The sequence below is a fragment of the Cyprinodon tularosa genome, unplaced genomic scaffold (genome assembly GCF_016077235.1).
Source record: "Cyprinodon tularosa strain WSP-4 unplaced genomic scaffold, ASM1607723v1 ctg194, whole genome shotgun sequence".
Lineage (NCBI taxonomy): Eukaryota > Metazoa > Chordata > Actinopteri > Cyprinodontiformes > Cyprinodontidae > Cyprinodon > Cyprinodon tularosa.
This window is the reverse complement of record NW_024038699.1, coordinates 419,418-447,248: the sequence shown is the minus strand read 5'-3', so window position 1 is coordinate 447,248 and position 27,831 is coordinate 419,418. Positions and strand designations below refer to the sequence as shown.

Genomic DNA, 27,831 nt, shown 5'->3' with positions numbered 1-27,831 from the left:
TAGACAACAATTCATTTAATAATTATTCTTTGTGGTCTCTAGGGGAGGGTTTGAAAGGTATAAAACGGTCATATTAAAATAATCGACCCAGTCTTTTCCCCTCTCAGGATCTCCTCCGTCTCTAATTGCATTTTTGACACAAGTCCCTATATTCTTTTTTTTTCTTCTTCAGTTTTTTCAGCAGATTTCCCACTAATCCAGGTATATAATTTATTTTTGTTGATGAATTAGATGACAGTTCAATGTACAAGGCTCCCGCGGTCCCAACAGATAGCACATAACCAGTGACTCACAGGCAAACTTCGCTCTCAGCTTTAAAGTCGCAGCTCAGTTCCTTGAAGAGGCCAGAGGTTGAAATGGATAAGGCTTAATGTTCACAAGCATTTAAAAAGCGTCCCATGAAGCAAGCCTTTTTTTTCCTGCCCAGGGGGGGAAAGAGTGCTGGTTGGTAACCAAACAAAGACAAATAACATAACAATGAATATATTTATTATTATAGAAGATAATTAATGTTAAGTATCATAATTACAAAGGCAATTTCTCTAATCTACTATATTCTGGACCTGCTCTTACAGATGAGAGGAAACTGGGAAACAGTTACAGGAAGCTCTAAAATGCTGTGTTTACTCACACAGTGTAGCACAGTTCATTTCAACAAGAGAACCCAGCAGAACTAGGAAGGAATCTCATGATTAAAGATGAAGGTTAGGGTAAAGCAGAAAACTGAGGTAAGATGTTTTCTGATCAGAAATAAATGAGCTCACCAGTTCACAATAATGGATGCAGAAAAAAAAGGAGGAAAAAGCACCACTTTACCTTTTCTTGTTTAAAACACCCCATCTTAAAAAATACCCGGTATAAGTGGAAGAGGGCATGAAGGTATTTTATAAGTTAACCAAGTTAAGAACGAAGGTGAGCAAACCTTAAAATTATTCCCGATTCAGCTCCAAAATGCTTAACTAAGAGCATGATTTATAATTCACCTGATTAATGAAAGAAAGCTGTCCTCTGCCTCTTCCTACAGCTTTCAAATCTGAGCGCTGTGATAACCGACAGTCCATAGAAAATAAAAATACATCAAGGATGCACAGAAACCATGTACCTTTAAATTGCACTGATAAAACCACTGAGCATATTCCAAGTCTTTCATATAGATCCAAACCATCGACTCCAGCCGGTCGACTTTTCTCCTTTTTTTTTGTTTTTTACATTTTGTGACGACTGGAGCTGGTCTGGTTGTGTAACTGGGAAGGCAGGGCTTTAGTAGTCTGCAGGAGGAAAAGGGGGCAGTTTGAGAGCAGCACAGTGATCCTGACATTTCCCTTCATCTCCTCCAGCCGTGTTCCACTACTATCTGGACTCTCCGTCTTTGTGGGTGCTGTACAGCGCCAGCTCACCTGGACCGCCGAGTCTGGAAGTACGAGGCGGTGTGGCCGAGCGGCTGGCGATGGACGGAATGAGCGGAGGCGGTGCCCCGACCGACAGAGCCCCCATGAGGTCCTTTGCGAGCATGCCATTAGACATGGCGTGTGGGTTGATGGGCCCTAGACGGGAGTAGAGGCTGGGGTGGTGCTGGGGACCGGGGCCGGCTCCGTGGTGAGGGAGGAGGCCCTGATGGAGCTGGTCCAGATGAGCGGCAGCTGCGGCGGCGTGAGAAGGGCTGGAGAGGTGAGACCCAGGAGGGAGGTGTGGGTGCATCGCGAAGTAGCTAGCGCCAAAGCTTTCCCTCAGGGCTCTCTGCTCCTCGTCTAAAAGCTGAGAGCGCTCATAGGACGTCATCAGGCCAAACTCGGGGCGAATAGCGGAGGAGGCGGAGGTAGAGGTCGGAGGGTGATGAGGGGCGGCGGCTGCGGCTAGAGTCGCCGCCCGCTCAGCCTCCATGAGTTGCCTTTGATGTAAAAGCCGGGCTAAATGCGGGTCGGTTCTCAGGGCCAGGTGGGGATCCGACCGAAGTGCCAAAGGCTCCCTCCGATGTCCCCCCCACGGGTCAAAGCCGTAGCCATGCGGACCCTGAGGCGGTCCCGGCGGGGGTCCGTGTGAAAATCTTTCTCCTGCTAAACCGACCGTCAATCCTGGCACCCCCTGCGCGCTTCCAAGGAGCGCTTCGATCCTGGAGCGCTCCAGCATCGGGAGATGGGGAGGAGGGTTAAGAGTGGGAGGTGGGAGAGAAACGCCAGGAGTGGGAGTAAGTGACAAAGAGCAAGACGAAGGGGTACCAGAGCTGGGGTGGTGTGGGTGGCTACTGGGGCGGTCAAAGGCGTGCCCGGGGGCTGGGGGAGGAAGGGTGATGGGGATGTGCTCCGGCTCCTCCTTCCTCTCCTCTTTTACTTTAACTGGCGGCAAAAGCAGGCCAGTTTTAGACACGGGCGTTGTGGTGCGGTCCGACTTCTTGGCGTGGGACAAAGAAGAAATGGAGGATGAAGCTGCAGAGGAAGCAGGAAGGTTACCGTCTCTTTGGGGATGGTCGTTGTGGAGGTTTTGTGCCGTTTGGGCTTGGGAGCGAGAATAAATGTCCAAGGGTGATGAGATGGAGCGGTGCGAGGGAGGTGGAGTGGTGAGCACAGAGGATGAGGAAGAGCGCGGCCTGTCTCTGTCTGCTACTAAAGATGAAGAGCCAAGAGGAGCCCTGGAGGACGCGGTCGGCAGTGGCCTCTTGTCTCCGTCTCTGTCGCGGTCTCTGTTCAGACTCCGTGTCAGGTCCTCCATGGCTCCAGCGCTCCCTCCCAGGGAGCTGCTGTGGCCGTTAATGTGGTTGACCGGTGTGCTACTGCGGGGCTTGAAAGTCAGAGGGGCTGGAGACATTCTCACAGGCTGTCGGCCGTACATCAAACTGTCTCTGCAAAGCAAAGGAAGCCAAATTCAAACTTCAGAGAATCTAAAACCTTTTAAGACATTCAACTAACACATTTGTCGTCATAGTGTATATAATCCCCAAAACCCCCAAAAAACAGAACATAAGAGGACAATTGTAAAGCCTGTGGAACATGGCAGAAGTGTCAGTAATAAAACTGGAGAGGTTTGCAGCAATTTTACAGGCTTTGAAAATCAAAAAAACATTTATTTTTATTTTCCAATCTGACTCAGCTGGAACTAGTTTGTAAAGAAAAGAAAAATGTCAGTTTCTACACCCAGAAACTTTGTAAGAATGTAGTTGCATCTGAAGATGGTTCTATAAAGCATTGCACAGCATAAATAAATGTGCATGCCGCATGTTTCTGGTTTTTATTTGTACTGGGGGGAAAAGACAATGTTTTCCTTCCAATTCACTACTAGGCACTATTTTCTGTCTTGCATAGAAGTCTATATCAAACACAGTTATGAGTACACTTCACTGAAAATGAATAAGTTAGCAGTCAATTCATACTTTTTTCTTAAGAATAATTTGTAAAAAACCCACCCCTTCAAATTCAGAAGTCGGCAATACCTGTCCTTTTCATCCTTAATGTGGGGCATTTCTCTCCTATCTAGTTCCTTCCCTCGCTCTCTTTCATCCCTTTTATCCACTCCTTTGACCCAAGGACCTCCTGGGAAACCTGAAGGGCCGCTGCGTACAATGTTCCAGGCCTCATGATGGTTGGAAGTGGGCATTCCTCCTGGTGGGGCGTCTTTAGGGCTAAACACAGAGCCAGCTACAAGTGACAGAGATAATTTACAGTTAGAAAACAATCAGCAGCGCACGTTCATTCATTTTTTAAAAACACAAAAAAAGTTTTTTTTTTCCTACTTGTGAAACCAGAAAACACAATTTCCACTCATTTCTTGTTAGCGTCTAATATGATCCAAGTATGTAAGAGTTAAAATAATAAGTAACCGCAAAAAACACAAATTTTGCTTTAGCAAAATATAGATGCAAACATTTCTACAGCAAGAAAAAAAACCCTGCATATGAAAATTGTTTTGTTCTTGCAAATCAATAAAACTTCTTGCAACGCTGCAAAGACAGTTTAGCCCTGGGTACTTTTCTTTAGCTCACCCAGTTTGGTCTAGTTGATCAAACACAACTAAACGTTGGGAAACCCTCCCAACACACCACATTCGCCTTCCTGTTTCGCCATAAAAAAGGTGCAAATGCACTTCGGTCCACCTGCATTTAGACTCCATCCAGTAATTGCGGGCTACTGAAATTAATGCATACAACCTTTTGCTCGTATATCAATGACAAACCGCAGCACAGCCATTCATAGCATGTCGCTGTGACAGCTGAGCTGTAGCTGTGCTATGAGACAGGAGAGAAAAACATTAAAAGGGGAGAAAAGCAAGGGTAACAAACTTCAGGCAGGAGAGTTAAAGAGTCGGATGAGGCAAAAATACAACACATATGGGGCTTTAATAGTCGGGATTTTACAGAAAAGGATCAATCATTTCTGATGCACTTCTAATGCATAAAAATAAAAATATGGTGCTGCGATTTCAAAGATAACAAGAAAAGCACCGGCCTCCGCTCTTATCCATAAGCTACAGGCTAAACTGAACTTATTTTCCAGCAGATAAACATATTTCCATCGTCACTTATTTACCAAATCTATATTTGCTCATTAAACGTTACAGATATTCTACCCATCAGAACAGGAATTGCTCAGATTAAATCTGTAATCATGTACTGGTATACAACTACAATCATTAGAATCTAATTTTAAAGGCTTAAAATTCAAGTCTTATGCTTTAAAAATATATTTTGTTGACATATTTTCCTTTCAGTGGTATAATTTAACTTCTATTCCAAAATTAGTTGCTTTCTGTTAGCCATCCGTTTGACAAACAGCGAATCAAACACTAATTGATTAAGGGTCTAAATCAGGGTGAACTTCTTTAGCCATATTTAGCGTTTACGAGCTTGGTAGAGGCCATTCATCATGGCAAACATATCAATGAGAAAATAGCATAACACCAGGACACATTATGCTAATTTAGCACCTAAGGCTAAAAGCTACAAGTAGTGACAATTTTTTATTTAGCCGATGTTTTTTTTTGTTTTTTTTTTGTTTTTTAAATACATGATCATGTGACGCCGTAAATGACAAACTCTTGTAGGTTCAAAGTGAGTTTCACCAGATGTGATACTCCATCAATCGGTCAATCTGGGTTTGATTGCTGTGGCTTAAAGGCCCAGTTGTTTGACAATTATTACTTTTCATAGAAAGATTCAATTTAGGTTAATAAAAAACTCAGTTTCACTTGTCAGACTAAATTTTCAACAAAATAAAATCAATTTTACAAACCATTAAATTGATATCGAATTCAGCGAAATTCACCAAATACGGATTCAGTCTAAGGTGATCAGATTAGGCCTATGATGTGATTGTTAACATGCACATTTCTTCCCAATTTCCTCACAGTTTAAGCTTGAGAGGTTAAGATAAATTCATTAGATTTGTGCACACCACATTTTCAGACATTTAGTGAACTCTCGATGAACACTAGCATCCAGCTTTTGATTACTCCAGCTGTAACACAATGCCCCACTTGTACGCTTTTGCAGTACAAGTCAAATAAAGGGAATTATTAGAGTTGTTGAAGCTTTGGAGCTACAGCAGGAGGCTCAACAGACGTATTAAAACGACGGGATATGAAGGTTAACCTTAAAGCAGAAATGTTTTCAGCTCCTGTTTCTGAAATCTACAATTTCTAACACTATACTGCCACCATTTATGAAAAAAAAAATCAAAAGAAGCTCAGATTCTACACATCCAGAAGCTGCATTTTCAATGCATTTAGGCTGTAATTTAATCTAACAAAGAAAACAAATAAAGGAAGCTTAATAGGATGCTAAAAAATTAAGCTGAAATGTTTAGCAAAAGCATTAGTAGACATTGAAGAAAGCATAATGTCAGAACCTTTACTTTGAGCCGTTGAGCAGGGCTGCATGCTATAAGTTACAGCAGCATTTACAATATTCGTTAGATTAGAGACACACCAACAGATTGATGGGATTGGGCAGATTTTCAGCTCGACGCACCCATACTGATCATTTTCTTCGGAGCAGAGGTTATTTGGGAAAAAAAAAAAAAAGCTTTCTTCAATATCTTTCAGGCGTTTCAAATAAGATGAGGCGCAAAAGGGGGGGTTGTCTTTCTGCAAGTTTCATCACCTCCTGTACTTTAGTAGACTGGCTTAAGCAGACGACAGAGAGCTCAACAGGCTACGATAGGGTTCCTGTTTTCTCATTTTGCTAGGTCATACTCTTTAATCGTTCGTGGGAAATGTTGCAGCAAAAAATGTCGGCAGCCTTCTGGAAACCTCAATATAAATGTCTAATATTATAAAAGCACCAACCTATTGATGTTTAAAGTGATCAATGCTAACCATGTTTATCATGTTGGACACAAAGACTAAAAACAACAACAAAAAAAGACTGAACTGCAGAACTGTGCAACAGGATCTGCTCACACAGCAGTTTATTACAAACAGGGCTGCTCCCAATGTTCTAATTAATAAATACTAGCCACAGAGGAGCTCTTAGGGCTGCTGTTTGTAATAAACAATCGTTTCAGCAGTCTAACAGTAAATCACTCAAATAATAGATGAGAAACCACTCAATTTTTTTTTAAAGCAACTTATGGTAAAATAACTTGAGAAATGCTGCTCTTCTACATTCTGTGGTATGAATGTATAAGAAAACTTCAGTAAGTCATTATCTATTTGTCAAACATGCAAATGACAGTTCTTTTTAGCCGAGTTCTTTTTGAAATTCCCCCAATCCCAGAGGATTTTACTGCATTTGTACATTTTCAGTGATGCAGCCATTTTTCTAAGCCTGTCTAAAAGCAATGCTTAGTTTGAAGGTTGACTGGTTCTGAGGATTATTCCTCTTGCCTGTTTGCAACAGAAAATGATCCCTTCCAAGTACGGCTGCTGAGCTGGTAATCACCAGTGTACGCACCATCAAATTTTACTGCCAAAGTTTTTGTTTTACCAAGATTAGCACAGACCATTCACTTAGAGAGTTAAGCTGTCCTCCGTGACATGAGTCTACTTCAACATGGTGGAAATAGACTTATGCCTTACAGCTCGATCAACCCGCTGGAATTCTAAAAATCCACTTTTGTTTTGATCAGTGAACGCACCACGCCTAAATGCAAATCAGGTCAAACTTAGGTTTAATACTTTTCAGTATAAGCTAACTAAGCCTTCTTCCTGCTGTAACAGCTTCCTCACCAAAGAGTATCTTAAGTATATAAAAGGAAGTCAGAAGTAAAAAGAAAATCATATATTTAGGTTTTAGTTTCCAAAGTCTGGTAGACATATTAGCTTTCACCTCAGGAACACAAGAGAGAAACATTTTTAATGGTTTAAGGTGAATTTGAAGGTGATTTAGGAAAATACTAAAAATCAAAAACAGCAGCTTAAAAGGTAAAAAAATAAAATAAAAATAAAAACAAGGTTAAAAATGAGCCACAAATCCCAGATTGGTGCATTACTACTGTACCGTTTTAAGATCACTGCAGGCTTGAAAAGTCACACACACGTACATTTTCCCATTGAATCCAATAAAAAGCAGATAGTATAGCATTGTTATCTCTGCTTAAAAACTAAAAAAAAAATTAAATAGATGTTATATGATACATGTATCTGTTTCCAATATGAAGCCGCATTAAAAGCTGAATTAAAAAAATAAAATGGAAAACTTTCAGAGTTTTTGCTTGATCAATTTTTCTTACATTTACCAATAACTTCCTGTACTGTAAAACACAGACGCAGCTCCCTTGAAGTCACGTTCCCAACGACCCACCAGACTGAGCTAACTAGGTTAGCGTACCCTCAGATAAAGCACATTACTAACCTTTGACTGTAAAGCCTGTATTTTTTCCCCTTAAGGGTATCTAGGTTTTTTCATTTTCAATATCACTTAACTACCCAACATTTACCTGATTTGGTTTCATTTCTGCACGTTTTCACAAACCGAGAGGTAAACCAATGCTTGTTCTGATTTGGCAGCGTGAGAAATGGGTCGTCTCAGTACTTAGATATGTGATGTCTACCGCATATGAAAAAAAAAAAAAAAATAAGAGTGTGGACGAGGTGTTTTGGATAAAACAAAATCTGTTTAAAACCCTAAACCATTAGTTTAAAAAAAATGGAGGTCACAAAACCAATGACATGATTAAAAATGTTTAGCTCTGAGGCTCTGATTGAATCATCACCTGGTTGGGGAGAAAAAAAAACGGAAAAAAATATAAAAATCTCTAAATGTCCCATGCAACAATATAAACAGCCTTTTATTCTTCAAAATTCCTAAATGTCATCTCAACACCAGAATAGGAAGGGGAAGTTGTATTTAATATTTCTGAAAAACTCCTGACTTTTCAAAAGTCCAAAAACTTCACATCTGATTGGATCATTCCAGACTTGTTTGAGTTTAGGCTAAACTTTCATCATGCAGCGCAGTTTAGAAGGGATCATTTCTAAGCCACAGACGGCCTCTGAGGAGCAGTGAAGTTGGAATTTGGACACAGGAAACCAATCCAGATATTAGCCACGGATCTTACACCATGCTATTAAGTAGTTAGCTCAGGTCCATTATCATGTTCTCCAATCATTTGAGATTTTAAACACTCATAAGGACATCGTCATGTCTTCTGTTCACTGCAGAACTCATCATTCAATGGAGACACAGACATGATTATCAGCTCAGTTTGATACCAACTTCTGATTGTGATTTCCCATTCCATTCAGGGGATAAACCAGGGCGTATTTCTACATTTTTAAGTGCTTTTAACTGTTTAACTATTAAACATCCACAATAGACTCCAATGATCTCAGCAGATCGGAAAACTCAAATGAGTTCTATGAAACTCCAAGTTCATCTGATTTTCCAGATATTAAAAAAAATAAATGAAATTTCTCAACATCGGTCATTTATTTTTTAACTTCCATAAAAAGCTTTTTATAAGCTTTCATAAAAAGCTTTTCATAATTTGTGAATCATTAACCAAATGACTCAAATAGTTTCTTCAGTTTTATAAATCGTCTTCCAGGACACATATTGGTTTTGATTGCCCATCTACATGCAATCTACTTTAGATATGAAGATGGTAAAAGAGATTTAGAAGAATTGTAACCCCTCTTTTGTGTTTAAAGAGTGTTGGAACTGTAAAACTGACCCAGTGCTGGGCTGCCAAGTCCTCCAAAGGCACCAGAACCAAGGGCTCCCAGTGGAGCAAACGGAGGGGATCGACCATAAGGATCTAAAGCACAGGACAACCCTCAGAAAGGTGGGCACAGGGTTTCTACTAAACACCTTTAAAATTTCAAGTCGAAAAAAATTACCCAAGTGTGCACCCGGTGGAAGGAAAGGAGGATGTGATGCTGACGGGGTGAGGAAATGCGGGGCAGAAGGGTTGACTGGACCTAAGGAGAAGAAAAAAACTAAATCTGTCAAAGCATCCAATTTTAACTGAAATATTTTAACAAAAGCAGCTATACAATCTGTTACGGCTTTGTGTGAGATGTTAGCGCAGAAGCATAAGTTATTACTGCAGACATAAAAACAGTTATTGAAGATACAGTGCTGGGAAGTTTTACATTTCTGTCTCAGAGTCTTTCAAACAAGCTTAACTAATAAACAAAATCAATGTGGATTTAAGATGATCATTTACATGCATCAACTTAATGCATGTAAATTATCCCGAAATGCATTCACCAAATTCATATTTGCATTTACTCCCCATCTTTGATAGAAAAGTTGCTCAATTATGAATGGATGAAATCTGTTTAAAGGTTTTTTTTGGGAATCACCTGTAGCAGGGAAGAGACTCGGAGGTCGGGTCAAATCATGAGTCGGAGGCATGGATCCTCCCAGGCCTACAGGTCCAGAATAACGCAGCAGGTCGCTCCGGAAGTCCAACTTGTGAGGATCGGCCTGCATCAGCTTTAAAAGAACCAGACAAATCATCTTAAACAACTCTGGTTGTCGTCACATCATCATCAGCTTAGTGGGAAATGGTTTGCAGACGTTTACCTTCACTTTTCTCTGATGGCTTAAAATCATCCAGGCCACATGTATGTGCATAGCACACCATTTTCCCGGTTTCTGCAATGGACAAAAACAGAGAGCTTTGATTGAGATATATATATATATATATATATATATATATATATATATATATATATATATATATATATATATATATATATATATACACACACGCATTTTTTTTCTTAGTTTTTACGGCACTAGTGGCCCATTTTTTGGACAGTAGTCTGACAGGAAAGGGGGAATGAGAGAGGTAGAGAGACATGCGGGAAAGGACCACTGGGCTTTGCTATAGTAAGCAATGAATATTGTATTTTAAATTTTAGAGCCTTTACACCAAGGCAGGCATTCTTCCTGTAAAGGTTGGCTTGAACAGCTGGAGACAAGATTACTTGCTACCAGTTTGAGCTTAGAAATATTAATACACACCAAGGTGGGAAAAACTACACATGTAACAGTTTCTGGGGCTAAAACACTAGGTGTAAAAGGACCAAATGGATCAGCAGAAAAAGAAGAAATAACACAGATGATGCTCGTGATTTTTTTCTATTTAATTATTGTAATATAATAAATTGGCATTAGTTGGTTCCAGATTATAACATACTTATAGAGTTTTTACAGCAGCTCCAATATCAAAAATATGACGCATTATGCTAATTTATGATCCTTTGAGTTATTGCCACGTTTGCAGAAGGAAATAATTCATGTTGGTCAATGCTTTAAAAAAATGCAGGAAATGGGGGCGGGAGGTCAGCAATGTTCTTACTGAGTCAAACACAGAATGATCCTGTATAATCAAGTATAATGAGTTTGGAAAAGTTAAAAGAATAACACAAGACAGGAATACCATTTCTTAAGGAATACCATTTTTTTTTTGGGTGTTTGACAAAAAAGTAGGAAAGTATTTTTGATGGAGCTTCTTTAAGCAATCGGTTCTTTAAGTTTTCGTTTGAATAAAGTTTTGGTAATTAGCATGTAAAGCAGAGAAGCTTTGCTGGAGGATTTTAAAATCCATTTGACCAAAACTGCAGAGAGGAGAGTTGAAAGGAGCAGCGTCTGTTTTTGTTTTCTGACGTCTGCTGCATTCTTCACTCCTCATGGTGCGTTCCCTTTGTACCAGTAAGCCAGATGTTCCAAGTACCCAGTTGGTTAAAAAAAAAAAGAAAAACGCACATCAATGCCACAGTTTCATTTAGATTTTGTATTCTTTGATGATTTAACGACTCTTCTGAGAGAATTAGATCCATTTTATATTTTTGTCCATTAAATTGCTTGTCTGACATCAGAGGTGCTCAGAGCAGTCCAGCTAAATGTGATTAAACTGCAAAAAAAAAAAAACACTGGAAAAACGATCTAGAAATAAGTAGAAATGTCTTAAATTAAGTGTATTTACCCTTAATTCAAGCAGGGAAATTAGATAGTTTGCCAATGGAATGAGTATTTTTACTCTTAAAATAAAATAATTAGATAATATGCCCCTGAAAAAAGACAATCCAATTGTGTTTTCTTATTCTAAATGTAAATTGTCTCGTTCCATTGGCAAAATTTATTTTTTATCTCCTCAATCCAAGAACAAATTCACCTATCTTAAGAAAAAAAAAAAGCTCATCTAGATTTAGACTTTTTCCAGTGCAAAAACAAGAAAACAAGCAAACCAGGTCTTGATCTAATGATCAAAGAAGAGTGCTAATGAAGGTGAGAGCAGAACAGACACTAAAGGCTGCAGACACACGCCATGCTTCCATCAAAGCAGCCACGCAGAAGCATATTGGTTGGTTTGTAAGCAGGATTACTTGAAAAGTTATGAATGGATTTTCAATAAAACATTTTTTTCAAGATGTGTGCCTCATGCCAAGGAATAACCAATAAAAATTTGGTAAATGATCCAGATCATGTGAGAGTTTTGGCTATAGAAGTAAATCCCAATAAGGGGGAATTTTGCTGCTTGGTCTGTGCTTTTCTATTTCACACCAAATCAGTCGCAGGAAATTAGTGAATATGACAGCAGTACTAGATTTGGTAAAATAGCAGGTCACTTTTACCTGGTAAATAAATTCTGGCTTTATTTACACAGGAAGATGAACCAATAAATACCCAGTAAACTACCGGGTAAAGTTGTAAGTGTGAAAGAAGCTTTAGTAAGCGCTGTTTGTTTTCAAATCAAACAGTTCTATGAAGGATGAAATGATTATTCTGATACTTCTTATTCATTTTTCAATCTAATGATTTCAATCAAAAACTAATGATATGAAAGGAAATCCACAAAAGTTTAGCTAAGCCGGTTTATTTGGTTTAAATAAATGTTAAAGTAAGAGAACTCTGGATCAGATTTCAATTCAGTTTGAGAGAATATGATACAAAAAACAGCTATGGATCGGACCATTGATATGTTGAATATATATATATATATATATATATATATATATATATATATATATATATATATATATATATATATATATATATATATATATATATATATATATATATATATATATATATATATATATATATATATATATATATATATATATATATATATATATATATATATATATATACACTATATTGCCAAAAGTATTTGCTCACCTGCCTTGACTCACATATGAGCTTAAGTGACATCCCGTTCCTAATCCATAGGGTTCAATATGACGTCGGTCCACCCTTTGCAGCTAGAACAGCTTCAACTCTTCTGGGAAGGCTGTCCACAAGGTTTAGGAGTGTGTTTATGGGAATTTTTGACCATTCTTCCAGAAGCGCATTTGTGAGGTCGCACACTGATGTTGGACGAGAAGGCCTGGCTCTCAGTCTCCGCTCTAATTCATCCCAAAGGTGTTCTATCGGGTTGAGGTCAGGACTCTGTGCAGGCCAGTCAAGTTCATCCACACCAGACTCTGTCATCCATGTCTTTATGGACCTTGCTTTGTGCACTGGTGCACAGTCATGTTGGAAGAGGAAGGGGCCAGCTCCAAACTGTTCCCACAAAGTTGGGAGCATGGAATTGTCCAAAATGTCTTGGTATGCTGAAGCATTCAGAGTTCCTTTCACTGGAACTAAGGGGCCAAGCCCAGCTCCTGAAAAACAACCTCACACCATAATCCCCCCTCCACCAAACTTTACACTTGGCACAATGCAGTCAGACAAGTACCGTTCTCCTGGCAACCGCCAAACCCAGACCCGTCCATCAGATTGCCAGATGGAGAAGCGCGATTCGTCACTCCAGAGAACGCGTCTCCACTGCTCTAGAGTCCAGTGGCGGCGTGCTTTACACCACCGCATCCGACGCTTTGCATTGCACTTGGTGATGTATGGCTTGGATGCAGCTGCTCGACCATGGAAACCCATTCCATGAAGCTCTCTGCGCACTGTTCTTGAGCTAATCTGAAGGCCACATGAAGTTTGGAGGTCTGTAGTGATTGACTCTGCAGAAAGTTGGCGACCTCTTCGCACTATGCGCGTCAGCATCCGCTGACCCCGCTCCGTCAGTTTACCTGGCCTACCTCTTCGTGGCTGAGTTGCTGTCTTTCCCAAACACTTCCATTTTCTTATAATACAGCTGACAGTTGACTGTGGAATATTTAGGAGCGAGGAAATTTCACGACTGGATTTGTTGCACAGGTGGCATCCTATCACAGTTCCACGCTGGAATTCACTGAGCTCCTGAGAGCGACCCATTCTTTCACAAATGTTTGTAAAAACAGTCTGCATGCCTAGGTGCTTGAATTTATACACCTGTGGCCATGGAAGTGATTGGAACACCTGATTCCAATAATTTGGATGGGTGAGCAAATACTTTTGGCAATATAGTGTATATATATATATATATATATATTTTTTTTTTTTTTTTTCATAAAATAGAGTTTGCATAAACTGTTATCTTTTTTTAGAGCTGCTATAATAACTATACTATTAATGGAGCAAAGAGAATAAAACAAACGTGTTTTGCTTACATTACTGGTTTTCAGTGATGTCACATATGGATCATTTAGCTATAAGAGAACAGAGGACCAAAATCACTTAATCAACTCATGCTGCAAAAAAAACAAAAAAAACATTTTCCCCTTTTGCATTTCAGGGTTTTAAACACAAACTCTACAGTAAAGTCAAGATACCAGTCAGGGTGTGCTGCTGGCTCCTTGTTCTTACCCTGTGGTCTTTGGTCTGCAGGTGGTGAGGCACAACTCCGAGTCGTGCTGTTATATCAGGAGCCGTTCCCTGAGGGACAAGAGGCTGTCAAACACAGCACAACTCATGAGCCACACCCTAATGATCTACGTGCTTTCTAAACATATGCAAATCTAGAAATTATGACATGTTCCCTGCAGTTTTCCCCTGCGGTTCTAAGGCTGTCACGGGATCAGAGCTCGTTCTCAAATGACACCCTTTCCCCGAAGTCTTGATTCTTAACAAGCTTTGACATTTTATCGTCAGCACCTTCAGGGTGAGAGATCGATAAATGACTCACTCCAGCAAACCCTTATTAAGACACGCTAATGTAAATACAGAAAAACAGGGAGCTTTCCTCATTACCTTTGGCTGAAACGCTCCTTGCAAAGAGCTGAAGGGTCCGGCAGGAGGAATAACAGGCGGAATATTTGACACCGGAGGTGGAGGGTACTGGAAGAACTGACATACAAAGATAACCCCAGTAAGTAATCATTAAAAGCCTAAACAAACTAATAAACTACCTCATTTATAGAACTAGTGCAACTCCTTCCAAAACTTTGAACTTATCACTAGTTACATAATTAGTTATGCTAGGTTCACAAAAAACACGATTTGAGCAGCAAAAGCAGCCGGTTTACGTGCAAAATCTATGGTTGAAATGCATCAAAAGGTCCTGTTGAATATTTGAAGCATTTGAGCGGCGCCTCATGAGCAATTAGGCATCTGAATAAAGAATCCCTTTATTGTCCCACAATGGGGAAATCCTGGACGTGCTTCATAAGCAGCAGATCCTGGAGTTGAAAAATCTGAATTTTTGCTCGACGAGGCAGAGAAATGTATTTGGGAGACAGATACAGCACTGCTCATGCAAAGCTGTCTGCACAAAGCCATCAAAATTAACAAGAATATATATGAACACGGTAAAACTCTACTAGGTTTAAATAAAAAGCAGGGAGAATATGTTTTTTCTTGTACAAACAAAAGTGAGGACTTTGATCACTCCCCTGAAACAATTTATTAATGCCTGAATGAACTTAAAATGTCGAAACCTGCCGGCAAAATATTTCGCTTTTATTATTCTACTGCTTGCAGTTAGTATTACATGCACTAAAAACGCTAACATCTACGTCTAGCCGCCACAAACAGAAGAGGAAAATCCCCAAAAGGATGGCTGCCTTGAGGGAGCAACTGCTGTAACGGCTCGCGAAATAATATTCTAAGGCGAGGATTGTAATCTGGATGATACGGAAGAGGATTAGGGCCACTGAAAAAAAAAAGTTAACTGATTTTTAAATTTTATTTCAGTTTAATATGGGAAAAAAGTCAGAATTCTGAGGAAAAAAGTCAGAATTCTGAGAAAAAAAGTCAGAATTCTGAGAAAAAAAGTCAGAATTCTGACAGATAACAAACATGTTAGCATCAAGCCATAGCCGTGTCTGTTTTAGAGACTAGCTCTCTTGTTTTAATTACCATCTACTCCTCCATTAATGAGGGGACCCCTCGAGGACGTAAAAAGTTGCCTAATTCTGTCAATTTTCACCAATGTGTCACTGGCCACCTCAAACAACTCACATCTTTGTCAGTGAAGCTGAGTGCTCCCACATCTCTACCTTAAAGGAATAGTACACCCAAAACATGATTAGGCTTCATTTTCTACTCACCCCCATGCTGAACAACACTCTGGAATACTTTTTTGATATCTCAAATGCATCTGGAGATCTGGGAGGCTTCTTGCTGTCTGCTGACATTCAAATAATGGTGGTCTATGGTGCCCGAGACAGAAAGGTCCATAAAAGTCCACAAAAACGTGTCAATATTCCTCCATACTGCTCGTCCAATGTATTCCAAGTGTCCTGAGTGGGTAGCATCCAGAATTTACTCGAAACGAAGTTATTTAGAACGTTTTTAGAGCATAAACAGTAGTGTATAGGATTTCCTGAAAGCGCGTTCACGACACTACGGAAACCGCGGCAGACCAAACCAGATGAAATGCGCTTTCAGCTCGGCAAAGAACTCCTGCTCTTCCTCAACACTGAAGTCCTCAGACATTTTTCTTTCGTTGTTTCTTTCTTTGCACAGGTAAACAGCACATTTCTTCTTCTACGCTTGCATTATCGGCAGAGCAGACGCTGAATGCGCAGTTTCATCTGGTTTGGTCTGCCGGCTTCCGTAGCGTCCTGAACGCGCAGGCGCGCGCTTTCAGGAAATACTATACACTACTGTTTATGCTCTAAAAACATTCTAAATGACTTCGTTTCGAGTAAATTCTGGATGCTATCCACTCAGGACACTTGGAATACATTGGACGACCAGTATGGAGGAATATTGACACGTTTTTGTGGACTTTTATGGACCTTTCTGTCTCGGGCACCGTAGATCTCCATTATTTGAATGTCAGCAGACAGCAAGAAGCCTCCCAGATCTCCAGATGCATTTGAGATATCAAAAAAGTACTCCAGAGTGTTGTTCAGCATGGGGGTGAGTAGAAAATGAAGGCTAATCATGTTTTGGGTGTACTATTCCTTTAATGGTGCCCATCTACATTAAGATCCAATATTCGGAGATTAAAGTCAGAATTCTGAGAAAAAAAGTCAGAATTCTGACTTTTTTTCCCATGTTAAACTAAAATAAAATTTAAAAATCAGTTAACTTTTTTTTTCTTCAGTGGCTCTAATCCTCTTCCGTAGGATGATCTGACTGCACAGACAATGTTTTGAGGGGGACTTTCTCGCTTCAAAAAATATAATAACTACTTTTGATCCACTTATCATGGCAAATATAGGCTAAATAAATCCACTCTGCTATTGAACACAGGAGCAGTACAGGAATCAAATCCAGCAAACGCTGTACTTCTGACCTCTGCTGCTCAGATCGCGTCCGGTGTGAACGTAGCATAGTTAACAGTTAGAAACTTACAGGGTGTCGATAAAGTCCCTCCATTTTGCCGGGGAACTTATCAAACTGAAAAATAAAGAACAATGGAACGGTTCAAAACATCTCAGCCTGAGAAGAGTCAACACGTCAAGCACAAAACAGATGTTCAGATTAACAGCGGCCGGCTCACCATAGGCTGTGCCGTGGCTGAGAGGTGTGGGAAGGGCGTGAAATGTTGGTGCGTGTGCGTATGTTGGTGCTGGTGGTTGTGCTGATGGAACTGGAAGGCCAGCGGCGGGACGTTCTGGGACGTCCTGCCTGACGAGCTGGACGCAGAGTTTGGTGCAGATGGACCGCCAGGGGTGTTGCGACCCGCCGCTGCAGAATTGTTCTCTGCCCCCGGCACGCTGCGTCTGCCCTCGCGCTCTGTTAGCATGTAAGAAACATAGAAATGACAGATTAAACTTTGTAAACAGGGGTGGAAATCAGAACAAGTGCAGATTGAATTGATAAAACAGTGGGAAAACTTCAGCAAGCGCAGGTTTGATATGCTGATGAAGATTCTCAGTCATCCAGGTCATAGTCCTTAAGTAAAAGTTCCCAAAAATATCCACTGGACTTGGTTTCCAAGATTTGAAGACGTTTCGCCACCTCTCCAGGAAGCTTTCTTAATTCGGAAATTGAGAAAGCTTCCTGGAGAGGTGGCAAAACATCTTCAAATCTTGGAAACCAAGTCCAGTGGATATTTTTTGGAACTTTTACTTGAAGCGCAGGTTTGGTTTTCAGTTTACACAGCCGACCTGCTGGGGGCAACTGCTTTTAGATGTGAAGGAAACGGCGTTAAGAGCTGAAGAGGAGCTGAACACTAGTGTGGCGTCACAGTGCTGGTGTAAAGCACCAAATCTTCTTAACATTGGCCAAAAGAAAGTGAAAAGGTTATAAAGAGACCAAAATGTTCCATTATGCTTTCTACCAACGTGATGACGCGGCCTGAGTGTCTTAGATTTTCTACCAACCTGCCGATTCTGCCCTGTCCAAAAAATTACTTTTTTGGCATTTTAGATTATAAAATGTGCCAAAAACAGTATAAATGCAATACAATCAACTACAGATACTCAGAAATCTGATATTTCTTCATCTAAGATATCAAAGACAAGCAATGTTTGCTGCCAACGGAAGGGAAGCTATTTTAAAGGAAACTATATCCTCTTTAACTGTGGTTACCAAGTTAGGGAGAAACACAGGTGGGATTGGGGATTGGTTATGGTACATATGAACTAAATAAATGATCAATTGTGAGAGGTAATTAAAACAATTATATAATAATGATAATGTTGAAATCACTAACAATAAAATAAAAGGTTCAACTTCACATATTTACACTTTGAAGGTGGTAGTTGGGTAATTTAAAGAGGATTCTAGATCCTTTTAATTTCTTTTGGAAGACTAAAGTTTTAAAAAACCTGGAGGTGGGAAACAGAACAACACATTTCTGATCCATGCAACCTTTTAAACTGACTGGAATCAGCTAACTTTCTTCCTCTCTCTCTCACACTGGTGAAAGAGATTTTTTTTTAAAGATCCACCTCAGGGAGTTAAGAAAAGTTAGAAGAAAGAAAAAAAAGAAATAAAAACACTTCTGCTTTTCATAAAGTATCTACTACTTTGAGATAAAATTATCAGTTCTCACTTCACCAATGTGTTACTTCCCCAACACCCAGGACAAGCCCAGACACCCCGAAGGAGGAAGTCTATGTTTGGTGTATTTTTGGAACAGTTATTTTATAATCATGAAAAATCAACTAGCTGTAATTGTGGTTATTAGTGGCAGATTTCTTCACTTTACCTGCAGCAGCCGGGTGAGCAGGAGGAAGCAAAGGAGGTGGTGGAGGCAGACCTGGGGAGGACGTGCACAAGTTCCCAGAGCTGGCACGGGACGGGGGTCGCAGAGGGCCAGAGGAGCCTAAGCCCCGACTGAAGCGCATTGACACCAAGGTGGCGTTAGTGGGAGCAAGCATGGAAGATGAGGAAGAGGCAACAGATGAAGCTGTTGGAAGTTTTAACCGGCCACTGCTGATAAAACAAGAAGAAAACCAAACATTGAAGACAACTGGGCAACCAAGTCTTGTAATTATGATAAAACCTGCAAGAAGCTGACCCAGATCGACGCAACTCGAGGAACGAGGGGGGTGGACCAGGAAGGGATGGGGTGTCGTTGTGGTGAGTGCTATTCCCATTGACTGGGCTGGGTCGGGGGACGGCGGCGGAGGCTGTGACTGGAGAGTGGGAAGACAGGCAAGAAAGGTTTGGGCCAGAGGAGGTAGAAGAAGGAACCGGCTCTGGGAGGTGCGACTCCAGGCTTTTCTCCTGACTTCGTTCCAGACCAGATACTCGCGGGGTCACCATTAACCTCGAGATGCCACCGCAACGTGCCGACAGAGGAGGGCAACTTTTGCCCGATGTTCCCAAATTTGAAGGGGATGGTTCCACAGCTGAAAGAAAACAAACTATCATGACTGCAAGCAAAGTCTATCAGGATAGTTGTTTTAGTTCATTGCAATTTAACTCTCCAAATTCTTACAATAAATACTGAAAACCTTCCAAGTGTGCATTAGCTTACACAGACCATGTATAAACCACTAAAGTAGTTGAATGCATTAAAATAGAAAATGAAAGAAACTGGGAAAGTAAACAAAACTGCTTTTCTGACATTCAGAGCACAATTAGCTTAGCCCCATTTACTATAAAAAGCAACAAAAGGCAAACATAACTCAAAATTACTACATTAAGATCCATTACTTAAAAATTAGCTGTCAGAAGTACAGTAGCATCAGATTTCTGGGACATATACGAAAATGTACGATTAATAGTGACATTTAGGAGGTTTAATATAGTTAGTGAAGGAAAAATAAAAAAATAAAAGTTATCAAGTACAATCAAGGGTGGCCTGGATGCAAAGAATGTCTGAATAAACTTATGACAATTATTCTATGTTTATAAAACCCCTTTAACGTCTTAGAAATAATAAAAATCCACGTTTATGTGAAGCTTTTCAGAAAAGATAAAGGGAAATTTTAACAGACAAGCAAGCAGAAAATAGAGACGGTGCTATTTATATTTATAATAAAGAGGAAGCTACAACTTACAAAAGTATATTAACAAGAGAAAACTTCAAGGAAGACACTGCAGCATTCTTATTAAAATCCACCAGCTACTCTGCTTGGAAAAAAATAAATAAATCTGCACCATGAAGCTGATGATTGTGTTTAAAAGACAAAGTAAAAAGGAAGAAGCCGTTTTACATTTTACCCAAATGTGGCTACATTTAAGCATTATACGGATTTGTCTTTTTTTATTTTAATTCATTTATTAATTTCACAAAATCAACAATCTTTTTTTATTAATGTTATAGAAAAGGAACAATTTTCAAACCTTTTCTGGTGCTGACTGTGAACACTGGATCCATTTCATTGTCGGAGGCCTGAGCAAACAATAAATAAACAGATAAATAGAGATTTGACAAAATGATTCAGTGATCCCAGTTTACTAATCTACGGAAGAGGATAAGGGCCATTGGAAAAAAAAAAGTTTACTGATTTTAAAATTATATTTCAATTTACTATGGGGAAAAAAGTCAGAATTCTGACTTTTTTTCTCAGAATTCAGAATTTTTTCTCAGAATTCTGACAGATAAACATGTTAGCATCAAGCCATGTCTGTTTTAGAGACCAGCTCTCATGTTTTAATGACCTTCTGCTCCTCCATTAATGAGGGGACCCCTCAGGCATGTAAAAAGTTGCCTAATTCCGTCATTTTCCACCAATGTGTCACTGGCCACCTCAAACAACTCACATCTTTGTCAGTGAAGCTGCGTGTGAAGCTGATCCACAATTCTGAGAAAAAAAGTCAGAATTCTGACTTTTTTCTCAGAATTCAGACTTTAATCTCAGTCAGAATTCTGACTTTTTTCCTATACTATGCTGAAATAAAATTAAAAAATCAGTTAACTTTTTTTTTTTTTTTTCAATGGCCCTAATCCTCTTCCGTACTAATCAGAATGGTCTTAATAAAAGCAGCATAAAGCTGTAATAACCTCCAAAGTCAGCTTTAAAACCCCACTAAACTGAGATAAAGATATTTTATCAAACATACAAACATACCTTATCTCCAGTATCGCTCTCTGTGTCGCACTGGAAAAGAAGTAAAACATCAATATAGACATTTATGCAAAGATACATTAACAACCATTACTGTTATATAACAGAAAAAAAATAACAGACTTACAATGTAGCCTGTCTCCAAATGAGAACCCTAAAAGAATAAAATAAAAATAGATGTTGCAGGTTATGAGTGATTTATTACACTTTTACTGGGATCCAACTTCCTTTCATGCTGGTGGATAGTTTTAGGATTCCCTCCCACACCAGGTAATTTATGAAACACAAATATCAAAGGTGTTTCTCAACAGTGAACCAGTTTTACTTGCTCACTTTGAATAGCAGGGTGTACAAGTCATTAGTGCTGCCAAACTATAAGTCAGGGCTGTTTGATGAGGATTTCTCTCAGCGTGGAGCATTGAAGCCCTACAGAGACATACGGGTTTAGCTTTACCTCTATTTTTCTCCGTTTGTTTCTCCTCTTTAGGTAGCTGCTGGAGTAGCTGTGTGGGGCCCCTTCCTCAGGCTCTGACAGCAGCCCGCCGCCGTTCTCCTCAGGGCCTCGCTTCCCCCTGCTCTGCCTTCGAAGGATATCATCACGCTGATTGGGCTTCAGAGAACAATCCATCTAATAAGGAGGAAAAAAAAAAAAAAAAAGCAGAGATTTTATATTTATAATGTTTAAAAAAGCTGAACAATATTTTAAAGTACAGTAGCCGCCATTCAAAATGGCCCTTCCCAGTCAAACGCAGCCCACTTCCCTTTAGCTCCCAGCAAAATCCCCTCAAACTTCCAGCCACCGGCCTACTCCTGGACGTGCATATTTTCTTTTACTCTGACTCCACCCTTTTACTGAATTACAGCATCCGACCAGGAGATGATGCTTCTCTTTAGATCTTAATATCTACAAATCATGACAGAAAGATATTTTAGTACAAAGATTGATGTTTAAAAAGGAATTGTAGGGGATCAGCCAAGGGCGCATCAAGGAAAGTGGGGAAATTTTGAATGGCTACTACTGTACATCAATGTGTGCAGTGTTGTAGCTGCATAGAACTGTTTAAGCAAAACAGACACAAAAGCTTGTAATTTGTTTTATTGGGAAAACCTGATAAAGAGCTTCATGAAGGAGATGCTCCACCTCAAGGAGAGCCAATGGGAAGTAGGACTGTCAAAAACCCTCTTATCTGGATACAATTCTAATTTCGACACCAATACGAACATTATTTGCATATTTTTGCAATTGCTAATTTTAAATAGCATTAAAAGAATATCTCAAAAAACAAAAAATGATGTCAAATGGTTTAATATTTGAGTTGTTTACATATATTTGAACAATAATAGAATCTGATTGTGTGGAGAAAATATGATCCAAAGGTTAGTTTTCCCATATTAATACATTTTTATGCCTTTAATTAAATGGCATTTTTTAAATTCACATGGCATCAACTATCGAATAGTTTCCTGGGTATTGATATCAAGTTTGAAAATTTAACATAGTGAAAAAAACATTAGGGGGGAAATCTGGGTTAAATGTTATATTACTGCCAAAAATAAACATCAAATATTGTACAGATGCACAAATGTGTCTAGGCATGACCTGGATACCAACATCAAGATAACAGTTAAAAACCATTAGTGTCAAAACTGCAAAAAAAAAGAAAAAAAAAAAAAGAAAAAAAAGGAATTCACTACATTTAAAGGGAACAAGATGCCACATACAGCATCAGTGACTCAATTTTGTTTTACTATCTCAAGCATTTAGCAGTTAAACTATGCAGGCAGCATTCAGCAGCACCTGAGTTAGGATTATAAGGCTGCCTATAATGAAAAGGTAGACCAATTAATTCATCCGCTAATGGATCAAGGCCTGAACTGCAACTTAACTTTCATCAGGGATTTTAAATGCTAGTTACAGGTAGGGCTGAAACAATTAATCGGATTAATCACAATAAATACCATTATTTAACTAATTTTCTTTTTATTTTGGTGATGGTTAATTGTTAACTGGTGTATTGAGACTCTAAAACATGCCTTTAGCTGACAGAGCAACCCATTTTAAACAGTAATTACACCAAAATAGAAAATTATTGTACAACATTTTGCATCTAAGAAAAAGTCTTTTTCCCAGCAAAACTTTTAGTTTCACTGGTTTGATTTCATAAAAAGCCTTCTTTAATGAATGTTTTGCTATCCAATTATTAATCGAATGATCAAAAAAATAATAATAATAAACAGATTTATCAATTTGCAAAATTATAATTAATTGAAGCCCTAGTTACAGGTATGTTTGGCCTCAGGTTTATCAGCAGTGACAGGTGGCGCTGCATTTCCCTAAACCAAAGGACTATGCAAGAGTCCAACTATACAACCTTCAGTTGCAGGAAGAGTGAAATAAAAATAACTGCGAGATAATCATGACATGTTAAATAAAAGGAGGAAGTAGTATTTTATTTTTCTAAGTAGATTGCTTCTTTTTACTCTTTTTTTTTTTAAACTGTACTAGAAACTGAGGGGAGGAAGATTTCCAAGAAGTTGATGTAAAAGCCACCACTTAATAAGGGCTGGTAGTAAAAGGCTATTTTCCAATCACAGGGAATTGAAAAGTGTACCATCTGTTTCTCTTAAATAAGGTGTTGAAGTGTTCTACACTTATAGGCAAAAATAATTGACTTAATGTCTTAATTTGGATATAACTGGAACTAAAGTCATTCGGTTTTGACAAGTAAAGTCCAGTAAAACTTAGCAGGAACAAATCAGCAATGGTTGTTTGCTGGTTGATTAGAAAATAAAGCAGTCCAGAAGCGTGCAGGCTTACTTTGACTTTACATCAGGACATCATGTAAAGTCGGTTTATCTTAATCCAGATGACAAGAAAAGGGTCAATATAACTACCAATATCAGTTTATAACCAATTCACTGTCTTGTTTTTTCTTTTTAATACAGTTTGTTCAAGTCTGATAGAGAAACGTTTAAGCATTATGGGAACTGGCCTCCAATTATAAATACTGACCTATATTATGACCTATATAATTATTATTAACAGAGACTGTTGTGTAAAGAGGTCTTAGCTGACTTCTTGGACAATAAAAGAAGAACTGGGCAATTGATTGTATTTGCAGTTAAATTTCAATTTGAGAAATCAGAATTTACACATTTAATTTTACATTTAGGGCTGCACATAATGACTACTTTGCTAATCGATTAAGCTGTTTTTTTTGACAAATCAAATTATAGGTGGATGGAAGAAGGTTCCTTAGAGGGGATTATTTTACAGAATTTAAATCAGGTGAGACTAAAACTATTAATTCTGAGTAGAGCACATCGAGGGACAAAAAAGTTTTTTCCTCTTATGTGCAGAATGTTTTAGTTATTATTTTGGTATAATTACTGCCCTGAGTGCCTTTCTCTATCAAATAAAGGCATGTTTTAGAGTCTATATATTCCAGTTATGATTCATCGATTACTAAATTAGTGGACTATTATTTCAATAATCAGTTAAACATGATTAATCTAATTCATGGTTTCTGCTCTAGTCACATTACTTTTTTTAAAAGACAGCGACTTTCTTACTCCAACCCTTTAGATGGCGATGATATAATTAAGGTGGGTTTGCCACAACAGCAGGTGAAGAGATGGTTGCAGCTAACATGCAGCTCCACACATCAATACCAGTAAAGCTCTGGAGCGATGGACTCTGGAAGGTTTCAAGGTCATGAAAAAAACTGAGAACCCGGAGTGAAACCAGGGCGTGCTTGTGTTTGATGCAACGGAAAATAAAATTGACATTGCAAAATTGGTTGTAAACACATAAATATAAAAAAAAGATAAAAATTATTCAGCCCTAATAAAAAGTCAAACAAGAGACAATTCACACTTAAACTTCTGTTCTTATCAACTAATGAGCCATTAGGCAACCATCAACCCTACTGTAATTAGAGCATAAATAATTGAGGAATCTCCAAAAGCCATCAGAAGGTTGAAATAGCTCTTGGGGTATATCTGAGCAAAGTCTGGTATTAGGGACTGATTAATTTCATCTACAGTCTTTCACTAAGGACACCAGCAGTGAGTCTGCTGATCGGGAAATAAATGATTACTAACAAACAATTCGGTAAACAATTATCCCATTAAATGCTTTTGTTCTTTTACGAGCTTTCAGCACCATATAAAATATATTCTTCTCAGCAACAGGGTACATTGGAGAGTAAATGCACTGAACACTGAAATCAAACCAAGTAGGTCTCAAATTAGTAAACGAAACACCTAAAACATATGCATTGGGTATGTCATTGGTTTGCATTTGGCAAAACTTTTAAATGTTGCAATAAAAAAAAAAAAATATGTATTTTCATTTCAAGTTTGATGATAATATTGTGTTTGAATAGAAAGCAAGTTGATCTCAAGATTCCGCTGCTCCCCTTAACTTGTTTTGAGTTTGGTTACAAAGGTCTAGATCAGTGGCGACCGGTTAATAGTGAAAGTACCTCCAGTTTCTATAAATGTAATAGTGACACTCAGTTGTGACGCTTGTAATCCAAACATTTCTTCATAACAGCAATATTGTAGACAGATAATGTCATGGCAACTGCAAATTATATAGTGTTGAGTTCAAATTAGGATTTTGTAAAAGTGACTTTTGACTAAATAAAACAAAAACTGAAACATAGTTAAGTGGCATTTTTTTTTATTTGAATAGGTGTTTTAAAGGTTTTAATGTAAAATCATGAGCATCCATTTTCTTCTTTAAACTTGTAGGGAAGAAAGTGGGCTCCCTTTAAGGCCATTTTAGATTAAGAGTGTTTGATTTGACCTACAAACATCTTTATTTATTTTAATGCATGTTGACCATCCCTATGTTAATGATGCAGTTCGGTCTGATGGATGAATGACAGCTGATGGTGCCAGATCGAGATAGTTACCTCCAAAGCCTCCAAGCTTATGAAGCTTGCGATAGCGAAGCCGTCAATGATGTCTTCTTCGCATGAAACCGACTCCCTCTTCCTCCGACGCGGAGGCCTGTGTCTCCCGAATCCGGGCCTACATTCCCGTCCACCGGAACCAAGAACGCCGTTCGTCCCATGCCCCTCTCGGTCGGAGCCTGAGGACAGGGATGTGGCCCTCTCCTCGGCTAGGTTGACTCGCCTGCGCCGCCTCAGCTCCCTGTCGCGCTGCGAACGGGATCGTCGGCTTTTTCTCATCCCAGAGCTTCGGCTCGGACCCTCCATACCCCGATGCCGCCTCCCTTTGTATCTCCAATGGGACCAAAGGCACTTTTTTCTTTAAAGTCCCGGTCCGGCCGAAGGCACCGAACCGTAAATGTAAAAGAAGGAAAAACAACCACACCACACACAGGCCCTAAAAGGGAGTCCCTGTTAAAATGGCGTTAATGGAACCAGTGGCTATTATTTACCGTCCCCTGACAACAGTCTACTGCCATCAGTGCCTTTCTTTTTGCGGAATTTTAGTGTCATCTCACTGAATATGAACAAACACGTAGATCCACCGGGGAATATCAAACATCCAGGACGTCACGCAGATGTCAGAAACCTAGCTTACTGTCTCATCTGAGGCTTATATGAGCTAACAAGGCGCATGTAAACAAAAAAAGGAAAGCCCAGATAACACACAGACAGACCAAAACAGGTTATCTATAGATTACAAAATAATAAGTACAACAACATCAGCAATATTTATCGACACAAATCCGATTTTCTCTAGATTTTTTTTTTTCAATACAAGTCGACAAATTTATTAGCAATAATGACATACGATTAGCTTGTTAGCAAGGCCAATAACCAACCATTTGAAATAAAATTTAACATTACTGTCAAAGTTTAACATTGACAGTTAAAGTTCATATAAATGTAACTAATAAAACAGGTTTATTAACTATGGATTTAATTCTACTAGAAATAGGTGATCAATGTTTAGCTGTTGCGGATAGCTTAGCTAAAGCGATACAATATTATATATACACAAGACCTAAGAATATGCTTATGTTCTTATAACATGTTCAAAGGTTGACAGGTCGAATAGTACAGCTGGGCGTATTTCCCATCTGCCCAAAAGAGCAAATATTCCTGCTGCTGAAGTGCTAATGGCCGATGGTGATGGTTGAATTCATCAAAAGAAAGACGTAACGTCGTTAGCAATTTGGCTAGCTGTTAGCCTTCCGCAAGAACCACTCAGATTTTAAGGAAGGCTAATTGTACATACGGTAATTTTCAAACTACGAAACAAACACTATGTTGTGCCGTTTCGACTAATCGAACAACTCCTCCGTCGTTCTTCGTTCGTATTAAGAGAAACCTCTGAGGCCCAAATTTTAAAGCCTCGATGTCGATTTACAAGGTGTCGGCACTCGGGCGCCCGTCGGGCTTGTCTTCTCCTTCATCAAACCCTCCTTGTAATCCAATGTTTGGAAGTAGATGAACCGCTTGACCGTCGCTTCCGCTCGGCGATATATTAGCGAGCTCAGACTCCAAATATTTTGAGAGAGGAATCGGAAAGGATCCGCAGCCTTTCTCTCGCAAGTTTCCACGGAACTGAGAATTAATGGTGAAAATGAGGCAGACACAACCCTTGTCAGCCGTGCAGTGCATTGTGTGCGCAGCTCTTCTTCCTCCGTTTTTGGGCTGGCTGATGAACAGAACTGAG

At 39.2% G+C, this 27,831-nt stretch overlaps 1 protein-coding gene across 2 annotated transcripts; it reads right to left on the bottom strand.

Annotated features, from left to right (window-relative positions):
• fbrs (fibrosin) lies at positions 1 to 27,801 on the bottom strand. 2 transcript variants are annotated; one of them, XM_038283475.1, is made up of 18 exons: positions 26,094 to 27,801; positions 21,626 to 21,799; positions 21,299 to 21,325; positions 21,175 to 21,204; positions 20,447 to 20,495; positions 19,173 to 19,506; positions 18,861 to 19,087; positions 17,205 to 17,440; positions 17,057 to 17,101; positions 14,504 to 14,599; positions 14,120 to 14,203; positions 13,924 to 13,962; positions 9,959 to 10,030; positions 9,736 to 9,868; positions 9,268 to 9,348; positions 9,102 to 9,185; positions 3,425 to 3,629; positions 1 to 2,836 (listed from the first exon to the last, which is right to left on the bottom strand). In XM_038283475.1, exons 1-18 carry the CDS (start codon positions 26,397 to 26,399, stop codon positions 1,351 to 1,353), a joined length of 3,708 nt encoding a protein of 1,235 aa, XP_038139403.1. In that variant the 5' UTR covers positions 26,400 to 27,801; the 3' UTR covers positions 1 to 1,350. The 2 variants fall into 2 exon arrangements, with proteins under 2 accessions (XP_038139403.1, XP_038139404.1); XM_038283476.1 differs by having other exon boundaries at positions 18,861 to 19,084.
• Between the last annotated feature and the right edge of the window lie 30 nt (positions 27,802 to 27,831).